Below are 19,130 nucleotides of genomic sequence, written 5' to 3' on the forward strand. Positions count from 1 at the left end.
TAAATTTTAGTGGGGGGAAATACATCTTGTTCTTTTGGATGTTTTCATTTTGGTCCCCATGCTTTCATTTGTTTCCGATTTGGACTCTACAAAATTTACAAAAAAGACCTGCCAAAATGGTTTGTGGAATCTGGGGGACGAATTCGGAAGCAAAATACCTGGATCAAGGACTAAAATGAAGAAAGCGGAAGTAAATATGGATGGAAATGAAGAACTGCCCACAGTACAAGGTCAAAAGCATAATTTTTGTCCCTTCTTGTCGAACCTCTTCTGGTCAAAGCTTAAACCCTTCACCACAGCGAAGCTCCGGTATCGTGAAAGCCCCTGCCAGTCCGGCAGTCCCCCAGCTCTCGCAGCGATGGCCCTAAGATACTTCATCAATGTCCTGAAAAGTCGTCGGAACCCCTCGAGGATCAACACGTTCTTGATGAGATCCTACTCCGCCTACGGAAGGTTCGTCAAGAAGGACCTCTTCTCAAGAATCAGCCCCATCGGCGACCCGAACCAGAGCGTCGCGCCGGTTCTTGATAAGTGGGTCGAGGAGGGCAACAAAGTCAAGGGCTTTGACCTCAAGAGCATCATTCGCGACCTCCGATCTCGTAGACGATATACCCATGCCCTTCAGGTGACTTCTCTCTCTCTCTCTCTTCTTGTGTGTAGTTTTTCCCTTGTGTCATTTTCCATTGATAAAGCGATGGGTAGCTCTTGCTCGCGAGAAGGTGCAGGAAAGTAATGGTTGATACTTGCTGATCAAGGGACTGTCTGGGCTTGATTCTTTTGTTCGAAAAGCTTAAAACTTTCTGTAACATGTAAATTTTGACAGGGAAATGCACATACTTTTTTTGTTTTATAATTCTTTTAAGATTTATGTAATGGAGTACTAAAGAGTTCATTCTCATGCTCTGCTTTCTAGCGGGCACCTGTTTTGATATTTCCATGATTGTCGAGAAATGTTTAGATGGTCGCGGAGTGACGATCGTTCCGTGTTCGCCCAAGCCCATCTTACTTGCGAAATGTTGTCACTTTGAAAGGGAAAAAGGAAATCCGTAAATTGTAACGTCTGCCGTGTGGTGATTGGCTTGATTGGACGGGAATGCCATGTTTCAAGAGTACATCGAACTTGTCTTATGTCCAAGGATAACAGAATTTAGATAAGAGGCTAGAGCTTATGAACTGCCTCTCACTTTCTAGTAAGACCAACGTTTGGACTCTAGGACAAATGAGCAGATGAAGCTAGTAATGACGTTTGTTGTTGCTTCCTAGAATAGATTGAGCACTAATCAGCTATCCGAATTAGCATTGTTTTCTGAGGACACCACTGTGATTTACAGAGAATTATTTTCATGTCCTCTTTGTTTCTTTTTTTTGTAAAAATATTATCCACTTAACGTCATCCACAGTGGACTTTGCTCTCCCTATGAGTAGACCCACAAAGTGAAGCAAACTCAAGATTCATACATTCTCCTTGCATATGCAGAAGTTTTTGGAATATTGCAGCTTTTATGAGTCTTAGATGCTCAGTTTTGGTTCGGCCATAAAAAATTTCTTCTGTACATGATTTTTCTTTCTCCCCACACAGGTTTCTGAGTGGATGAGCAGCAAGACAGAAGGGTTCTTAACGCCAGCGGACCATGCTCTGAAGCTAGATCTAATTGGTAAAGTGCAAGGGGTGGATGTTGCAGAAAATTATTTTAATAGCTTAAGGGATCAAGACAGAGTCGAGAAAACATATGGTGCTCTTCTGAATTGTTATGTCAGGGATTGCGCTGCTGATAAATCTCTTTCCCTTCTGCAAAAAATGAAGGAGATGGGTTATGCTTCGACTGCTCTGACGTACAATTGTGAAATGTGCCTCTACACAAACATTGGCCAGCTCGAAAAGGTTCCCAACGTGCTTTCAGAAATGAAGGAAGCCAATATTTCTCCCGATAACTTCAGCTACAGAATTTGCTTGAGTTCTTACGGTGCAAGATCTGATCTGGACAATATGGAGGATCTTCTGAAAGAAATGGAGCACCTACAGCATGTGTCCGTGGACTGGTCCACTTATGCAGTTGTGGCTAATCATTTCATAAAAGCTGGCATCAAAGAAAAAGCTCTGATTTATCTGAGAAAATGTGAAGAGAATGTGCAAAGAGACTCACCTGGATATAACCATTTAATTTCACTCTACGCAAGTCTTGGGAACTGCAAGGAAGCGAAGAGGTTGTGGGCCCTTAGAAAAGCCAATCGCAAGAGGCAGTCGAACAAAGATTACATTACAGTGCTAGGTTCCTTAGTGAAGCTTGGGGAGATAGAAGAGGCTGAGAAATTGCTTCGCGAATGGGAAGGGTCTTGTGAATTCTACGATTTCCGCGTGCCAAATACTCTCCTTATTGGATACTGTCAGAAGGGATGGCCTGAAAAGGCCGAGCAAATGCTACGTGGCATTGTCAAGCAAGGGAAAACTGCCATACCAAACAGTTGGTCCATTGTTGCGGCAGGTTACGTAGACAAGGATAACATGGAGAAGGCATTTGAGTGCATGAAAGAAGCCCTGGCTTTACAGTCCCAAAGCAAAGCATGGCAACCAAAAACCCAGGTGGTCTCAATCATACTGAATTGGGTTAAAGTGAACAGAGCCAATGAAGTAGAATCGTTCCTAAGTTCATTGAACACTGTACCGAGCTTCGATCAAAAGACAATCGATCTGTGGGAGATGGTCAGTGCTGATGGCTCCAATGAGGATATTATGCAAGAGAAGAACCTTTAAACGGAAAAAAGGTTGGATATAATAAACAAAACGGTTATGTTCAGGATTCAGAAAACCGGTCGGTATATCTTTCAATCTGCTTGTTGATGTTCCACATTTCGGTGTCCCGTTGTGAGCTGAGAAGAAGAGTGCCTATTCCTGGAAAATGTCTGCGCTTTCTCTTTCTCTCTAGTATAGTTTTTAATGTTCTGCGATAGCACTTTCACTTTTGCTTTTGCCAGGGACATTGTTGCCGCGTCTCCTCCCGTATAAAGCATTGCTGCCATTTCCTTTGCTACCGCTTCGTCACTGACGTCACAACACTCGCGGTTACTTTGCAATCACCGACTTTTAGGATTTATAATTGGTGAGCTACAACGCAGGAAAGCATTCCTTCACTATTCTTGGATGGAAGTGTGGAAGAGAAGCGACGGTCGGTATTTGCTTTCACTTTATATGTATCCGATGCAGTAGTCTGTGACACGACACTGTAAACAATGCGCCCCGAAATGCCGAGACAAAAGGCGAACCGTGGCTAGGGTTTCGATGCATGGAAGGAAGAGGAGAACATATTGCCGAATGCAGCAGCCATCAAAGAAGAGAATGCAGGACCCAGGATTCATGGAAGAACAATGGGGAAAAAACACTGTTGTGTCAATCACTTTCCTATTGTCCTAGTTTTCCTCCTTGTTGTAAGTGAATGATATGAGTATTGTGTGGTTTCTTGTTCCCTGAATAGATTCAATGGACTTCAAAGAAATCACCGTTTTTTCTCAATATCTACTCATTGCCATGACATGGTTTGATGCAAATACTGCTGATTTCTTTTTTCTTCTTTTCTTTTTTAATTTTGAGCTGGATAGCTGAATTAGTGAATTGTGCATTGTGTGAGCCAATATTTACTACTTGAACAAATAAAATAAATCCTGGCAAAAATAATAATAAAAAAAAAACATGGAAATTTACAAAATTACCGTACCAATTTCCCCCTTGTACCCTTGAGTCCAACGCCATGGGAAAACGTTTATGCAAAGTAAAATACTATTGACAGTTCTTTTGAAGTTCTTACCTTCTTGTCCCTCTGTACAATTTTTCTCCAACTAAACTTCAGTTTAGCATCGAAGAAGCTAATGATTAGCAAATTGTGGTTATCACTAACCTTGATTAAGATTGACTATCAACAAAACTATAAACCTAACCAGTGGCACGTGATGTAATTAGGGGAAAATGTATGGGTTAATATTCGGAGTTTTGAAAGAAACGAGTCACTTCTATGGCCCGGTAATTGTATGGGCTTTTTTAGAAATAAACCCTCCGATTGAAGGGCGCCCCGAATTTATTTCCTTTCTCGGAAAATCGGCAGGAAGCCGGAGAAAATGCGAGAAAAATCGGAAGAAGAACGAAAATCCAAGGGAAAATCCGGCGAAGCTCCTGATACGGACAGGAGGATGCGCGAAAGCTCCGAGACCAGCAAGAAATCGCGAGGGAGCTCCGACTTGGGGAGCGGAGAAGGTAAATCTGGCAGGAGGAGCGAGAAAACCAGGGGGAGCTCCGATTCCGAGGAGACTGAGGAGAGGAAGCGGAGGAAGAGCGACAAGACGAAGCGGAGGAGGTCGCGGCGGCGACGGCACAGTAGTGAGTCGGGTTCGGGCGATTCGAGCTCGGAGGAGGATGCGGAATCGGGATCGGAATCGGAGGGTTCTGATTCGGTGAGCGAGAGCGAAGAGGAGAGGAGGAGGAGGAAGAGGAGGGAGAGGAGGAGGAGGGAGGAGGATAGGGAGAGGGAGAGGGAGAGGAAGAGGAGGAAGAGAGACAAGGAGAAGAGGAGGAGGAGGAAGAGAGACGATGAAGAAGAAGACGGGGAAGAGAGAAGAAGGAAGAAGAAGCAGCAGAAGAAAGAGAGGAAGAAGAGTAAAGAGAAGGAGAGAGCAGAGAAGGGTAAAACCGGTGCAGTGACCAACTCCTGGGGGAAATACGGGATCATCAGAGAAACTGATATGTGGTAATGATTTCATCTTTCATTTCTCGTGCTATTTCATGCCTCTTTGTTGATGCTAGAGGGGGGGAAAAGTTGTTCTCTTGTGGAGCATATCTGCTATGCTTTTGCCGATCGAGTGTGAACTTTCTCATATTGTATCTCATAGATGATGAATGGTTACCGTGTGAATGAAAGAACCTCATAAAAAAGTCTTTTTTCTTTTGTCTAGTGCTTACAATTATTTGGTGTTGGTACTGGGTGAATTATGTCTGCACGAGTGGTCAAGAAGAAGATGAACACAAATTAAATTATTGTAATCTGTTTTTGAGATGGCCGAATCAGGAACGCTGGACTGTAGGCTGTTATTGTTTGCCACCCTCGCTGTTTGTTCGCCATTATGCTTTGATCTTGCAATGGGTTTTGTGTCCTGTTGCTTGAAAAACTGAAAGAATTGTTGGAGATGGAGAGACTTGTTTATGCCATCAACAGTAAGATTTAGTTAGTTTCTCTTTGTAGCGAATGGCAGGATGACAAAATAATGCTTCTAGGCCTGCTTTATATAAGATCAAGTTTAAAATGTCGTTGCATATTTCATCTTTATATGGAACGATGATAGGGCTTGATATAATAATTTGGTTGCTTTAGTTTGACTTAGGGATCACAACACAAGTCGGAAGGATACTCACTCTTTCCACTTTTTTCTCTTCTATAAATCACGTTATGCAACCCAGATGCCCTTACCCAGCGCTTTGCAGTGTGCTCTTCTCTGTTCGTTCTTATCAGGTGTTATGATTCGGTGGACTTGATAAATATATGTTGCAGACAGCAGAATTTGCAGTTGACAATTTCTGTTGGACTGCAAATTCTGCTGGAGATGCATTGGAGGATTTTCTCAGACTCCTAGCAACAAAAGCACACGGAATGAGACAATATTGGAATGGATATCTTTTAAAACCTGTTTAGGATTAGAATGCCATTGATAAATGGAAGTTTAGGTCTGGTTAAATGTAATGAAAATTTTATCTTTTCGTTATATACCTTTGCTGAGATTGGACGGGAAATTATTCGCTTCGGTGAGGCACCCCTACCACAATGTAACAAGTTCTGGTGGAACCCTCTGATTCCCATGAAAGTTGCAACTTGTGATTATTTCATAACTCACTATAAACTTCTCTTTCACAATTGTTACAAATTTTTACATGTTTAAACTGGAAGGGCCAATTGTCAGAAAATGCTTTCTAGGACCATGAATTTACATGGTTTATCAATTTTGTCACCCTTATCTTGTATTTTCCTGGTTCTGTATTTTGCTTAGCTTCTATGCGTTTATTGATCTTGTTCTAATGCATGGACATTAAATTGCTGCAGGAATAAACGTCCTGAGTTCACTGCTTGGTTAGCAGAAGTAAAACAGGTACTTCCTTCTGGTTCATTTCGCTTCCATATTTTATGATTATATCAAGATAGATGCACGTGTCTGTAGACTGCCCATGACATATGTATCTCCTGAATAAGACACTGGTCGTGCTTTTTTAGGTGGGTACAACATCTTGAACCTCCCCCCCCTTCTCTCTCTTTTCCCAAGGAAAAAACCCGACTGATACACCAATCCCAAATCATTCTTTTCCTTAAAGAGCTTTGTTGTATTTAAGCTTTACATAGTGCCGAAGCTCTTGATGTGACTTTTGTTGCTTCTTGGAGCGAGGAACTCCTTATATGGAGCAAAACTATTGAACTCGAGGACAGAGACTTATTTACTGGCTACATTTTCCCATTAATTGAGGTAAATAATACCCTCGGCCCCCCCAAAAATAAAAAATTAATAAAAAATGAAGGTTATGATATGTTTGCTGTTGGCTTCCCTAGAACTTTTCCTTCTATCTCTAATGTTCACAGCAACCAAGTCATCTAACACAGGCAGCTTTTTGGGACATTAAGTTTTCTCAATCACGTATTATTTTGGTTCTGAAATTAAGTATTATTTTATCATTAAAGTGCAGTGACATTTTTTATGCACATTTTAATTGCTTGTGCATTGCATTGCAGGTGAACCTGGAAAGCCTGGCTAACTGGGAAGAGAAACAGATGTTTAAAGAGTGCGTAGATACTTTATTTATTGATGACATGAGTCTTATATTGTGCAAACATTTTTTTCTCCCAACTATGTTGCCATTATCTAAGATACATGGACTTATTTTGCAGGTTTATGGAAGACCATAACACAGCTACCTTCCCTTCTAAAAAGTAAGATTTCTTTGGTTTTTCTTGTGTTATAATACCTTTTGCTTTCATTATAATTCCAGGTTTGTTTAACCTAAGCATATTATTCCTGATGTTTTGACTTATTATCATGGAGATTCTTTTCTGATTATACAGTGTCTATACTTCACTCGATGAGTTTAAGTCATAATCCACTTGTGTTTGATTGCAGGTATTATGACCTTGATGCTTATCACCGACACCAAATGGAAAAGGAGATGAAAAAGGGTCTCAAGAAGGTTGTTTCCAAAGAACGCACAGTTTTCAATGATGAAGAACAGCGTCGGTATGTCCTTCCTCTGCAAGCTAGATTGTATGAATATATCCGTTGCTGCTCTTTAGGAAAGATGGAGATATCATTTATTAATTATGGCCTCAACGTTTTCTGTGATTGATGGGATTATCCGTGCATTTGTTTATGTTATCTTCCAAAAAAAAAAACAGAAAAGACGAATCCTGAGATCTAGTGGAATACGTGGCAACTTCATGTGATCAATTGGCTTGGAAGTGGGAAAAAAGATTACCAAGAGCTTTAATTGTCATGAAATCTGCTTTGGTACATGTCCTAGTAGCGACTTGAAGTTGACGATCATCCTTGTCGTTGGAGTTGATAAGATGGTTGTGTCACAGTAGCACCTATGCTCAAACAGCAAGAGCATGAGCAACTTGCTATGTGGCTTGGGGCATATCGGTACTTTTTGCTAGAGTAATTATAGGTTTAATTACTATGTGAATGGTTTGTTGAATAATGTTGGTGGGTATTTGAAGTAGGCCATATTCGAACACCGAAAAGTCTCTGTGACACCACTTTGATCTTTCCACCTAGATGTAACATTTCTCACTTCAATCAATCACCTTTCTGTCCATTTCCCCCCTCCTTTTCAGGCAAGAAATGATGCTAGTACGTGAAAGGCAGAAAGAGCAGGAGGTTGAAACTTTGAAGCGGTCAATGCAGGGTGGAATGGTGAGTTCGTAGCTTCGTATCTAGCTCCAGTTAGTTTGATTATGTCTCTGTGACTCTTTATCATTTGCAACTTTCAACCTTATCAATTGTGTGATTTGAATCCGAATACCAGGCACAAGCAATGAAAGAACAGGCTCTGTTGAGGGAAGAGATGGCTTATCAATATAAGCTTGGGAACTTTGAGGTGAATGTACATATTTTTCAGTCCGTGACTGGTTATGATTAGTGCCTAACTTTCGAAATGTTGATGACTGGCATTGTAGGCCGCGGCTGCCATTCAGAGAAGATTGGATCCAAATATCGCCATGTGATGCATCATGGCCATGCGTCGCCCTTGTTAAATTATGGAAATAGCGATGAGACTATCCATTTGAAACTCGTTTCTGATGTTCCCGCTTGATGCACCGTCATCACCTCAAATTTTTGGACATGAGAGGTTATCTCTTGGATGTACAAAGTTTGTGTAATTGCAGGGTCTTACTTCGTTGTTATTTGCCCTCTCCAACTGTTTTATTCTTATTTAATCTGAAAAAGTCTACTTTGGGGTCTTCTTCTGTGGGCTCTAAGTAAATTAAGTTTGCAAGAAAAGAAAAACTCCGTTCTTAATATATGATATAATAATCAGCATTATGGTCGGCCAGCCTGGTGCACAACAGATGCGGGTGGCTCTGTTTCTTATTCTGACGATTTGCACGTGACTGCATCTGAGAGATGAGATGTGACATCCGGAAATTTCGTAATTATATGTTTGTGACGTTAGAAATTTCTATGTTTGAAAATGATACTTAGATTTAAAGCTAAGTATTATTTTCGAGTTAGTATTCGTGTGGACGCGTAGGAATTTTCGTTGGATCGTATTTCGCGAAGCGCGGATTCGGATACGTAATCGTACCGAGTCCGACGTGTTTCATATTTAGACGTTGTCGTGTGCGTTAATCGTAGTGCGGTATTAATTAGATTACCGTCGTCTTGGTAATTAGTGGGCATTATTATTATTATTATTGTTTTATCTTAGTTAAGTAAGGTTATTGCCGTAAGAAAAAGAGGGAAGAAATCTGCTCAAAAATATCCTCTGGACTCTTATTTCCCTCACGTGGCTGTTGAAGAAGAGTTGACCGAATGCCATTTGTCCCCTTGGGCTAGACACCTAAGCCTTGGGTAATCATTTCCCTTGGCCAATACTCCTACGATTAAGCTGCTGATTTCTTCCACCTGGCCTTGATGAAGAGATAAGATGCCACCTGTGAATACAATGAATTTACCCACCCCTTCGAATACCTCTCCGTTTTCACTTTCGCCTGGGTAATTACCGAAGATCATTTTCACCCAAACCCATACTCTCTCCTTCACTTTCTACTCTCGCCATCACCGATCCAAAATTTCCGGAAGAGTTTTAACCTTTGGGGTGTTCAGATTCTGTTCAAGGTAAGTGAAAATTCTAGGTTTAAGCTAAGTAAATCTACTTGGCACTTGCAACTTGGTTGCTTGAGAAAGGTTATTTTGAGGTGCAATAGTGAGGTTGTGATGACGGTTGAATCTGTTTTGCTGGTTCTGTGCAAGTTCAAATGGATGTGATTTGTTTCCTTAAAGTATGGCGATAATATCGGCAAGCGGAACGATTAAATCGGAATAAGTAAGTGTAAATTTTGAGGTGATTGTTGGATTCTTACTATTGGTTTATGTATGTTTAAAAAGGGTAGAAAATCGTTTTACTCAAAGTGATGATTATGTTTATTGTGATACTCAAAGTGCTGATGATGTTTATTTGATTCTCCAAGGGATGTTTTTTTGTTTATTTTTGAAACTGGGCAGATTTTTAATCCTCAAAATTTGGTTTTGTGTACCTTGAAACTGCTAAGACTTTGTTATTCTGACGATTTGCACGTGACTGCATCTGAGAGATGAGAAGGATACTACCCTGGACCAGCATCACACCTTTGGCATGGCAAAGAAAGATATCCTGGTTCGGCGTGCAGAAAGTAATGGGACAGCCATGTCTCGGAATTCGAAGTTTCGCTCTAGGGTGACGGAGAACGAGCGGAGAGAGTTCAATCCGCCGCAAGTTCCACTTGCTGGAGGGGTATTACAAGTTGCAAACGAAAGAAAAGAGAGATACAGTCATCATAACTCGTGTGCACTTGGGATTTAGACGCACCAGGTCCGATCAACCTTGAACAGGATTGATGCGGTCTTGACTCGCGAGGGTATTGTAGATACGCACGCAACCACATGGGGAGAGAATGGACGACAGGAGGCGCGTTCTCCCCCTTTGGTATGCGTTTCAAAGATCGATATCTGCTACTCGTTGACGTGACTCAATTTGTTATCTAGATCTCAATCGTTCGGAGGGTTAATTGACTCCGATCGATTAGAAAATTCTAAAAGCATACTCGATCCTTATTTTTTTTTTCTGAAAAGAATTTAAAGTACAAACTTATTCCAGATAATACCCTCGTGTTTGGATGGTGATCAAGAGTCGAGTACAAAGAGAGCGAATAAAGAAACAAGAGTTGACTCCAGGAACAGATTGTCTCAGTTGAAAGTTTCTTAAACTTTGCTTGGTGATCGGGAAACGAAGAGAAAAGAAAGAGAAGGAAAGTCAAATTACCGTGTTTGGATGCGTGTTGAGCGAAAATGAGGAGCCGTGAAATTAATTCTGCGAATAGACTTCATTATCTTTCATCTTTATTCACTATTAAAAAGAAAGTAGGGGCAATCTTGAAAGAAAATGGCAGCATTTGCATTTCCTTCCATATCTAATGGCTGTTCATCCCCTTCCTTTGTAACTTTCCCCTAGGAAGGAGAGAGAAAGAGAGAGAGAGAGAGAGAGAGTTGTTAATTTCATCTTCTCTAATCCACCTTCCTACTTAATGTCCCTATCAACCCTAACATAAGATAAGTGCAGTTGACAAAGCCACATCCTCACAGGCATTAGGCCCGGTTTGCATCACCTTTCCATGTATCATGTTGCCGCAAGACAGCCTCGGCCTCCGCAAAGCAAAACAAGAAACCTAAATGCCAAGTTCAAACGTGTCTGCATAAAACTAAAGAAACGATAGAGATCATTTCAGGGGGTAAGATGAGGGGCTTACAGGAGCCAAGTCTCCGCCAAACAAAATACAAACTCAAATTGACAATCCGTTCTAAATGTCATAAGCAACTAATCCTAAGTTGCTTGCAGGTAGCACCAGGATTGCAAATCTGGTCCCGAGTTCATCACCTCAGACCGATGTGGATTTTCTACCGTGCAAGGTGTTCTACACCCTCGTGTACCATGTACCAGAGTGGGACAATGACCTAAAATGTAGAAAACTTGTTCTTCCTATTTGCAAATCACTGTGAATATTAAAGAATATGTCACATTGATCAAACATCGCAAAGAAGAAGTTTACCCCATTTTAAGTGCATCGACCACCCCGGCGATGCGTGCTCCAGGCAGGGAAAATCTTCTTCAGGCACCACAAGCGACAACTATGGTTCACGGAAAACCTGCAAGAATATGCAAGAACAAGCTCTTTCCATTGGATTAATAAATTCCTTAACTTCTACTATAAGAGGAAAATAATGCTTTCCTGACCAATCAGAAACTGCAAACTCCCAATTTGTGTTGCCATCGTAACAAACAACCTGACGACGTACCATCAATGCGCTGACACGCCTCATAGACTCAGAAACCCAAACCATTTATTGACTTATAGAACCAATGAAAGAATCCTGCCGTCTCCAGGCATTTCCTAAGAGAGCAGAGGAATGTAGCTCACATACGGCTCGACTCCTTTAAGAAATGCGGTAAACACCTTTCCGAAAGTAAAACCTCTAAATTAACATAACTTTTCAAATTCTGCGGCATAGGTGCCACGCGCAAACTCAACGTAGCCAAAAAGCAAATTACCATACGCGGTCATCTGCACGTACGTTCACAGCAAATCCTAGTCAATTCAGCTATTTAAAATTGTCGCTCATCAAGTTCATGTAATACCTTAACAAACACAAACGAGTCTACAAGGGAACAAGAAGAACCAGAAAACAAGTTTCTTCACAACCACTATCCCTTATCTCAAATCTTATTCACCTAAGCATGTCTGGCAGAAGCTTGATTAACAAAGCAAATTGTGTAAAAGAGAGCATCAGAAACATCATGATCAATCAGACCATCGAGAGAGAGCAAGAGATTCCCACAGAAATTCGCAAAGAGCACATGAGACCAAGATAAAAGGATGCACAGAATAAAGGAGAACTCACGACACCATCCATATACAACAATCCATGTGTACATCAACACACGGGAGACACCATGTACATGAAACAAGTAGTAGTGCATAACCAAATCGATCTACCTAATCCCCGGTCAGCATAATTACAAATCCGAAAAGGGAAAGAAAGGATCGAATCAAATCAAGCACAACATCTGTACAGCTTGTTCTTCTTAAAAGGCAGAACAGCATGCTGCGAGAGCCCGCATTCCTGCTTGGAGAAGTTAGTCGGGGCGTCGGGCCCGCGGAGGCGTAGCGCAGCCCTGTCGTAGACCATGGCGGCCTCCTCGGCGGTGTCGTACGTCCCCAGCCACTGCCTCAGCCTCCCGTCCCTTATCTCCGCCACCCACCTCCCCCACGGCCTCCTCCTCACGCCCCGGTACTTCCTCGACCCCGCGGTCTCCGCCGTGCTCCTCGCCGCCGCCGCCGCCGCAATTGGTTGGAATTCCGGCCGCGGAGGCTCGATCCTGATCTCGTTGACGTAGCGCTTCACCCTGCGGCCGGGCTGGTGCTGCGACGACTTCTTCGACCGCTCCTCGACCTCCTCGTCGCTGGAGGAGTCGGTGGCGTCGCTGTCGGTGACGGAGATCCGCACCACCCGGACGCCGCTCTTCCTGTCGGCGATCGCGGCCGAGTTGGAGCTGTCGTCGGTGGAGATCGTGGAGTCGGACTCGACCTGGCACAAAGGGGAGGCCTTGTGGCGCTTGGCAAGGGAGGCGTCGATCGCGGCGGCGGGGGAGAGGGAGGAGAGGGTCGTCACGGTGGTCTTCGTGGTGGCGGCGGTGGCGGCGGCGGCGGTTGCGGCGGCGGTGGTCGATTGGGGTGAAGTTGCCATCAAAAGTTGGTGACTTGGGAGAGAGAGAGGATTGCGATCGGTGGAGGAGGTTAGGGTTAGGGCTCGGACCTTTCGAATTGGGGGGATTTGAATTTTAGGGCGATTATAATACAGCTCGTGAATTTTTATTTATTTTTTATTTATTTTTAAGAAGCTCGCAATTTGGTGCGACGTCGGTTTTAGGAATTTCTCTCGGCATCGCGGGTGCGAATATTCACCTGCTAAAAGGCGAAACGACGTCGCTTGCATGCGCATGCTAAATCTGGCTAAAGGTGCCAGCGTTGATGCGTTTTGGATTAGCCGCATCCGGAAAGGGAATATTCGCCTCCCGCCCCTGTATATTTACGTCCGTGCCACCGTAGTAGTATTCCTCTCTTATTGTTACCGTTTGTTGAGAGCATCGTGCCGGTTTGATTTTTCGAATTTCCCGAGTCGAATTCGAGTGGGTTATTAGGGATTTTTTTTTGCGTGCGAGGTTGTGCGCGCATTCGACCGATCGATCTCTCTTTCTCGATTGTTATGTTTTGGGCTCATTCAGGCGATCCATTTCAATAGTGGGTTTTTAAGGTCGAGTTCGAATAAAAAAAATTTCCTTGTGCAAAAAGATGCTTTCGCATGTGCGTGCGATGATGTGAATGTTAGGTGGCTTTTGTTTGGAATTTCCGATCGGGGTGAATTGATGAAAGAAACAAAGCGAACACCTTTTTTAACGTGGGAATTTTCTTGTGTCCGGATACTATAAATAGAAGGGCGAGTCGATGGAAGAAACAAAGCAAATTTGCGAGTTGTCCGAAAATTTGTTCTTCTCTTGTAATAAAGCGTGTCGGTTTGCATAGATGGAGACTGCATTTAGTATTTAGTGCCCAAGAAGAATGAGAAGGGCTTGGCAATTGTGCAAAGCGTCCCAATGGATCGACCAAATGGCCCAGAGCTACGAGTTGAGCCTTAAAGCTTCTAAGGGCCTCGCACTTTTTGAATGCACTAGAATATTCTTGAAAGCCATATCGGAATGCACTAGAATATTATTGGCAAATATACATGAATTCCACGGACTTCCTGTCAATTTCCGACTTTAGATTCGATTGTAGATGTACGGTGGTCATCTAGTAATACAGGTATTGTCGAGAGTCTCTCTCTCTCTACACTTTCTCTCTCAAGAATTCACTTGATTAGGGCTTCAATGCATTCACGCTAATGGCAGGCCGACGCTGGCAACTATCTCTCGTGCCAAATTATCCAAAGAAATTATTATATATATATCCCTGACATAAACCGCATTATTTGCATATAAACATGAGGCTAGATAGACACGTGATAGGTCCATAAAAGTATAAACACATCCCAAAATTTCCATTTTGGTTAAGGAAAATGGAAATTTCCATCCTCACACAAATAACCATTTTTACGAAATCATTTTTCATATTATTCATTTTTCACGAAACAAACGGAACTTAAATTATGAATTTTGACAGCCACCCTAATTACCTAAAACCAATTAAAAATCGAATCACAAACCAGTTTGGAATGAGGAAAATTGGGTGTGGTTTCAATGAGGAGTGCGAAGCTATTTGTAAAAATGTATATTAAAAAAATTTCAAATAAGAGTCTGAAACGAAGTTATTTTCTTCGAAAATAATTTAAAATGAATATTATTTCCAATAATGGCCCGAAATGGCCAACCTAGTCTTAAATAAGTGCCCGAGCTTGCCGGCTGAGGAGTACTTGATATTTTCGGCAGCCGAAACAGGGCATTTTTGTCCAAAACAAATTTGGATAAAGATTAAAATGAAAAAAGAAAAGCCAAAAAAGCCAAAAAAAAAATCAAACTAAAATAAATGAAACCAAATTCTAAGAAGAAAAGCATCAATCTTTGGTCTTTGAATATGAAGAATGCAAGCCAATCTCAACAATGTAAACCAAATAGAATCGGAATTTTAAGAGAGCAAAAGCTTGCGACTTTCCCTCAATTTCTTAGATGGTCGGGTTCCCCACCGCAGTTTCAACTCTGCCGGGGAAGTGCCGTCGACCGCGCCTGGGGTCGATTGACGCTACACCGCAAATCTACGGTGGTGGAGGTCGATGCCGGGCCTCTCTGCACTCTTCGAGGTCGACGCCATGGCGGAGGTCGAGATCCGTGAAGACCACGATGAGGCGCAATAGAAGGCTTGGCGCTTCTTGAACATACAGATCTCGAAGACCCCACATTGGTTTTCCCCGATTCTCCACAAATCTCTCGGAAGAAATTGTGAAGAAGGAGAGGGGCTACCGCATTCGTTCTTTTTCTTCTTTTTGGCCAAGAAAACCAAAAGACGAAAGGACGAGTATGGATCTTGGGTCTCTGAATACGAAGACCGATCCTTACATAGGGCACGACATTTGCTAGCTTTTGCCATTGCTTTAGCTCCAAATCTCTTTCTTCATACCCAAAAATAGGTCCAAGCTCCCAAGTTTTGCAATTTGCTCGTTGGGAGACCCAAGTTCTAGATCATGATGGACAAGAACTCGTTCGTTTTCTTGATTTTCATGGTTTTAGCTATCCATGGGGAAGCATATGTGCTTAGGTGCTGAGAAAATGAGAGAAAAGTTACAAGCTTTTGCTCGCTTTAACATATGGGTTTTTAGTTGGTTCAAATTGCTGAGATTGGTTTGCATAGACCAACGATCCATGCTTTCTTTCTTAGAATATGGGTTTCATTTTTGCCCTCGTTCGAATTTCTCTTCTTTTCTTTTTGGCCTTTTTGGTTTTTCTTTATTCTTTTTAATCTTTATCCAAATTTTGTTATGGAAAAAAGATGCCTTATTCCGAACTTCAGAAAATCAAGTGTTGGCCAGCCGGTTGGTTTAGACCCTTATTTAGAACTTACTTGACCATTTCAGATATTCATTTGAAATAAAAATTATTTTACTTTATTTTCTTATTAGGAATTTTCCTATAAGTATAGGTAAGAGGTTATTCTTAAAAAAATGAAATACGTATTTAGTAATTTTTTCAAAACAAAAAGGAAAAAAGAAATTGAATGAATGGTCGAAGAGGAAGGAACCGACCTTTTGCCCCTTCTTCTTCTCAAGAGCCCCCCATCAACCTCGCATCTCCCGTGCACCGACTCTCTTCCCTCCACGCGCCGTCTCCGTCGCCGATTCCCGAAGGAAAAAAAGCCGGCGGCGGCGGCGGCCAGAGAAACCCTAGCCTCCGAAGCAGAAGGAGGAGGATCGAGAGAACCATGTCGTACGACGACGTGGAGATAGAGGACATGGAGTGGAACGAGGAGCTCCGGTCGTACACCTACCCCTGCCCCTGCGGCGACCTCTTCCAGATCACCAAGGACGACCTCCGCCTCGGCGAGGACATCGCTCGCTGCCCCAGCTGCTCCCTCTACATCACCGTCATCTACAACGCCGAGGACTTCGCCGGCACCCCGAGCAAGAGGAACCCGGATCCCTCCCAGCAACAGCCCGTCGCCGTCGCTTGAATTTCAGGTCGATCTTCGGAGTTGTTTGTGATTGTAACGTCGGTTGGTTTTGAGGACGATTGGTTTGGGTTAGTTGAGGTTGAAAGTGTATAGCTATGGTGCCTATGGTGCCGTGATTCTGCGGAAATGATGCTATTAACCGATTGATTGATATACGAAAGGTTCCTGGAATGCCCTTGTGTTCTCCATTCGATGGTTTTTTGGATGCTTTTCTTGTTTAAGTTTGGATCATGTGGATGCGATAGATAAATATGTGCTGCTCTTGATTTACCTGGTGTTTGCACACCATTCGAAATAGAACAAGTTTTGAGGTTGCTTGCTCCTTGATCTTTACGACGACGTGGGAAGATCAGTTATTGATATTACAGCAGTGCTGCATCCGCTTCTCTTGTTGAGGTTTCCCTTAATAGTGGGTTTGGAATGTGATTATGTGGAAATTTGTGATCTTTATGTCCAGTTGGGGTCGACGCAAGGAAACTCGGAACCATAAAGATAGCTTCTGTTGCGTGAAACCTGCTACTGTTAAGGATTTATCTCTCATTCGGTCTTTTTCGTATGGCCATAATATAGAATATGTCGAAGATGCTCTGTTTACGGATATGACTGGGGTGATTGATCTTGCCTTGTTTCTGCTTTATCAATCTTGCCCTAGAAGATAGTCTGTGAGATGCATCTTGATTTTGATGGGACTTTTCATCTACGTAATAACAAATCGATCGTTTAACAGGCCACTCTTTATTCTTTGGACCTTCACAATCTCTGTGCCTTTTCCTTCTACGTACCCTGCACCTGCTAGTGCTAATTTACATTTGTCACTTCCTATTCGATGTTTCATGGGTTCGTTTCTTTACATGTTAGTGAGGTCTAGGCATTAGAGTAACGTGATTTACAGCAATTTATGAACTCTTGGTTGAGTCAATCAGGGCGCCGCTCCCCCCATTAGCCAATAGCCATTGTATCGTTGATGTTTCATTCTTGCTGAGACATCTTGCATCATGAGTATGTGGTAATCTTCAGTATAATGTTCGGTAGTGATTTGATTTTGTTGTAATAGATGTTGCAAGAATTATGGCTCCTCTTTAAGTTATCAAGATGATTTAGAATCTTGGGTTGCTTCTATATTGTATTCTTTTATCAGGTTTGGATTTCTTGCTCTAACTTCTCATAGTCTTGTGATGTTTTTCTTTCCTTCCTTCTTTCCTTGTTCATTTACGATGTACTAGAACATACTTTTTTTTTTAATAGAATTTTTTATTATCTGTCAAAACGAAGTTATGGTACTGCTTTGTTCTGATGTACAACAATAGGGAATTTCGTAATGTAGATCGAAATCCTGTATTAGGCCGAAGGTATGCTGATGGTGATCTTCGTGGTTTCATTGACTCTAGGTCTGTAGTCGAGTTCATCTTTTCTGTCCATATTGCATTATTGTGAGATTTATCATGGTATTTTTGGGAATGTCTCTTTTAAATTATGTTTATTGTGTCGGCTTCTTTTTCCTCAGATATTTTAGAACCTTAACGTCTACTAATTGTATGACCAGAAAGGAAAACACTTAGAAATTCGCTTGATGGCTAGCAGCCCGTTATTTTGATTGGGTGAACAAAAAGTTCAATCGTGCTTTGAAGTTCTCTAGAAGGAAGCCAGCTTTGTCAACTATTGTAAGCTGCAATGTGATTATGCTAATAGGGTGCCCAAATGCATTATAAGTTGTTGAAGAAATGTGTAGATACTTCTGTACGTGGTTACCTGTGTTTATGTGAAGGGATGAGAAAATAAGAAATGTGAAGTATGTGAGTGAGCAGTCGTGGTTTATGATCTACTTGCGATTCTTTGAGTAAGCAATTTACATGTATCTCTTACTTGAGAAGTGTCATTTACGTATATCGGCTATTTACGTTGAATAGGCCAGAATAATCACCTCATGGATTCTGGAAGTATCATTAATTTGCCATACATAAACCGGTAATATTTTTAGTACTTCAAGAATGTTGATTTTCAATCCGTATGAAGTTGTATGGTTGGAATTAATCATGATAAATCCAACTTGGAGGCCGCAAAGTATAGGTATAATGCGAATCAAACCTAGTAGACATGAGATGATTTGGCATCATTTATAGAGAAAAGCTTGCTTGTGGGGTTCCCCATGGTTTAGTCGAAGCTTGTTCCGAGTGTCTAGAGGCTTTCTAGATGGACACTGAAAACACTAGCCGAAATTGATTTTTCAGAGTGCTTGCAATATACATTAACTACAAGGCCATTTTCTTTCTGGACTTCTTGGGTTAATTTAACTGCAAGTGGTCTGCTGTCTTTGTTTCGTGAGTGTTGTTGGCTACTGGTTGGGGTCAAGAAACTTTGTATTCAGTTTCTATGTATGCCGTACTCATGAGGTTCTTACTGTATTCATTTGCGTAGTTAACTGTAGTTACCGGAATAGCTGAGGAAGTTTGTTTTACATGCTGTGAGGTTAGGCATAATTCGTAAGATCAGAACAGAATATCCTGCGAACGTGCATGGCGGAAACAACGTACGAAACATATCATTTAGTCTATTCACAGAGCGGAGATAATCAGGTTCAGTGAGTATGTGGATCTCGTGTGTTCTACTGACGTACCAGAGTGATCTAATTGCCAAAATTAT

General features: G+C 42.0%; 4 protein-coding genes across 7 annotated transcripts; 3 read left to right on the plus strand and 1 right to left on the minus strand.

Annotated features, from left to right (window-relative positions):
* The first annotated feature begins 320 nt into the window (after positions 1-320).
* On the plus strand, positions 321-3,563 carry LOC130134507 (pentatricopeptide repeat-containing protein At4g21705, mitochondrial-like). Of its 4 annotated transcripts, XR_008816507.1 has the most exons (4): positions 321-625; positions 1,580-2,899; positions 2,974-3,098; positions 3,203-3,563. XR_008816507.1 is itself a non-coding variant. In XM_056311123.1 (2 exons), the coding sequence occupies exons 1-2, from the start codon at positions 359-361 to the stop codon at positions 2,750-2,752; spliced, it is 1,440 nt and encodes a 479-aa protein (XP_056167098.1). In that variant the 5' UTR covers positions 321-358; the 3' UTR covers positions 2,753-3,563. The 4 variants fall into 4 exon arrangements, 1 of the variants encoding a protein (XP_056167098.1); XR_008816506.1 differs by having other exon boundaries at positions 1,580-3,098; XR_008816505.1 differs by having other exon boundaries at positions 2,974-3,563.
* Positions 3,564-4,031: 468 nt separating this feature from the next.
* On the plus strand, positions 4,032-8,483 carry LOC115668605 (vicilin-like seed storage protein At2g18540). Its single transcript, XM_030590040.2, has 8 exons — positions 4,032-4,733; positions 6,078-6,123; positions 6,756-6,805; positions 6,912-6,953; positions 7,141-7,254; positions 7,854-7,932; positions 8,045-8,116; positions 8,196-8,483. The coding sequence occupies exons 1-8, from the start codon at positions 4,108-4,110 to the stop codon at positions 8,241-8,243; spliced, it is 1,077 nt and encodes a 358-aa protein (XP_030445900.2). The 5' UTR covers positions 4,032-4,107; the 3' UTR covers positions 8,244-8,483.
* Positions 8,484-12,131: 3,648 nt separating this feature from the next.
* LOC115667334 (ethylene-responsive transcription factor ERF069-like) lies at positions 12,132-13,098 on the minus strand. Its single transcript, XM_030588931.2, has one exon. It carries the CDS (start codon positions 13,018-13,020, stop codon positions 12,328-12,330), a length of 693 nt encoding a protein of 230 aa, XP_030444791.1. The 5' UTR covers positions 13,021-13,098; the 3' UTR covers positions 12,132-12,327.
* A 2,990-nt stretch (positions 13,099-16,088) lies between these two features.
* On the plus strand, positions 16,089-18,898 carry LOC115667343 (diphthamide biosynthesis protein 3-like). Its single transcript, XM_056311913.1, has one exon. It carries the CDS (start codon positions 16,242-16,244, stop codon positions 16,488-16,490), a length of 249 nt encoding a protein of 82 aa, XP_056167888.1. The 5' UTR covers positions 16,089-16,241; the 3' UTR covers positions 16,491-18,898.
* Positions 18,899-19,130: the final 232 nt, after the last annotated feature.

The sequence above is a fragment of the Syzygium oleosum genome, unplaced genomic scaffold, assembly GCF_021117445.2.
Source record: "Syzygium oleosum isolate NSW1041296 unplaced genomic scaffold, Sole_v2.1 Sole_v2.05, whole genome shotgun sequence".
In the NCBI taxonomy this organism is placed as follows: Eukaryota; Viridiplantae; Streptophyta; class Magnoliopsida; order Myrtales; family Myrtaceae; genus Syzygium; species Syzygium oleosum.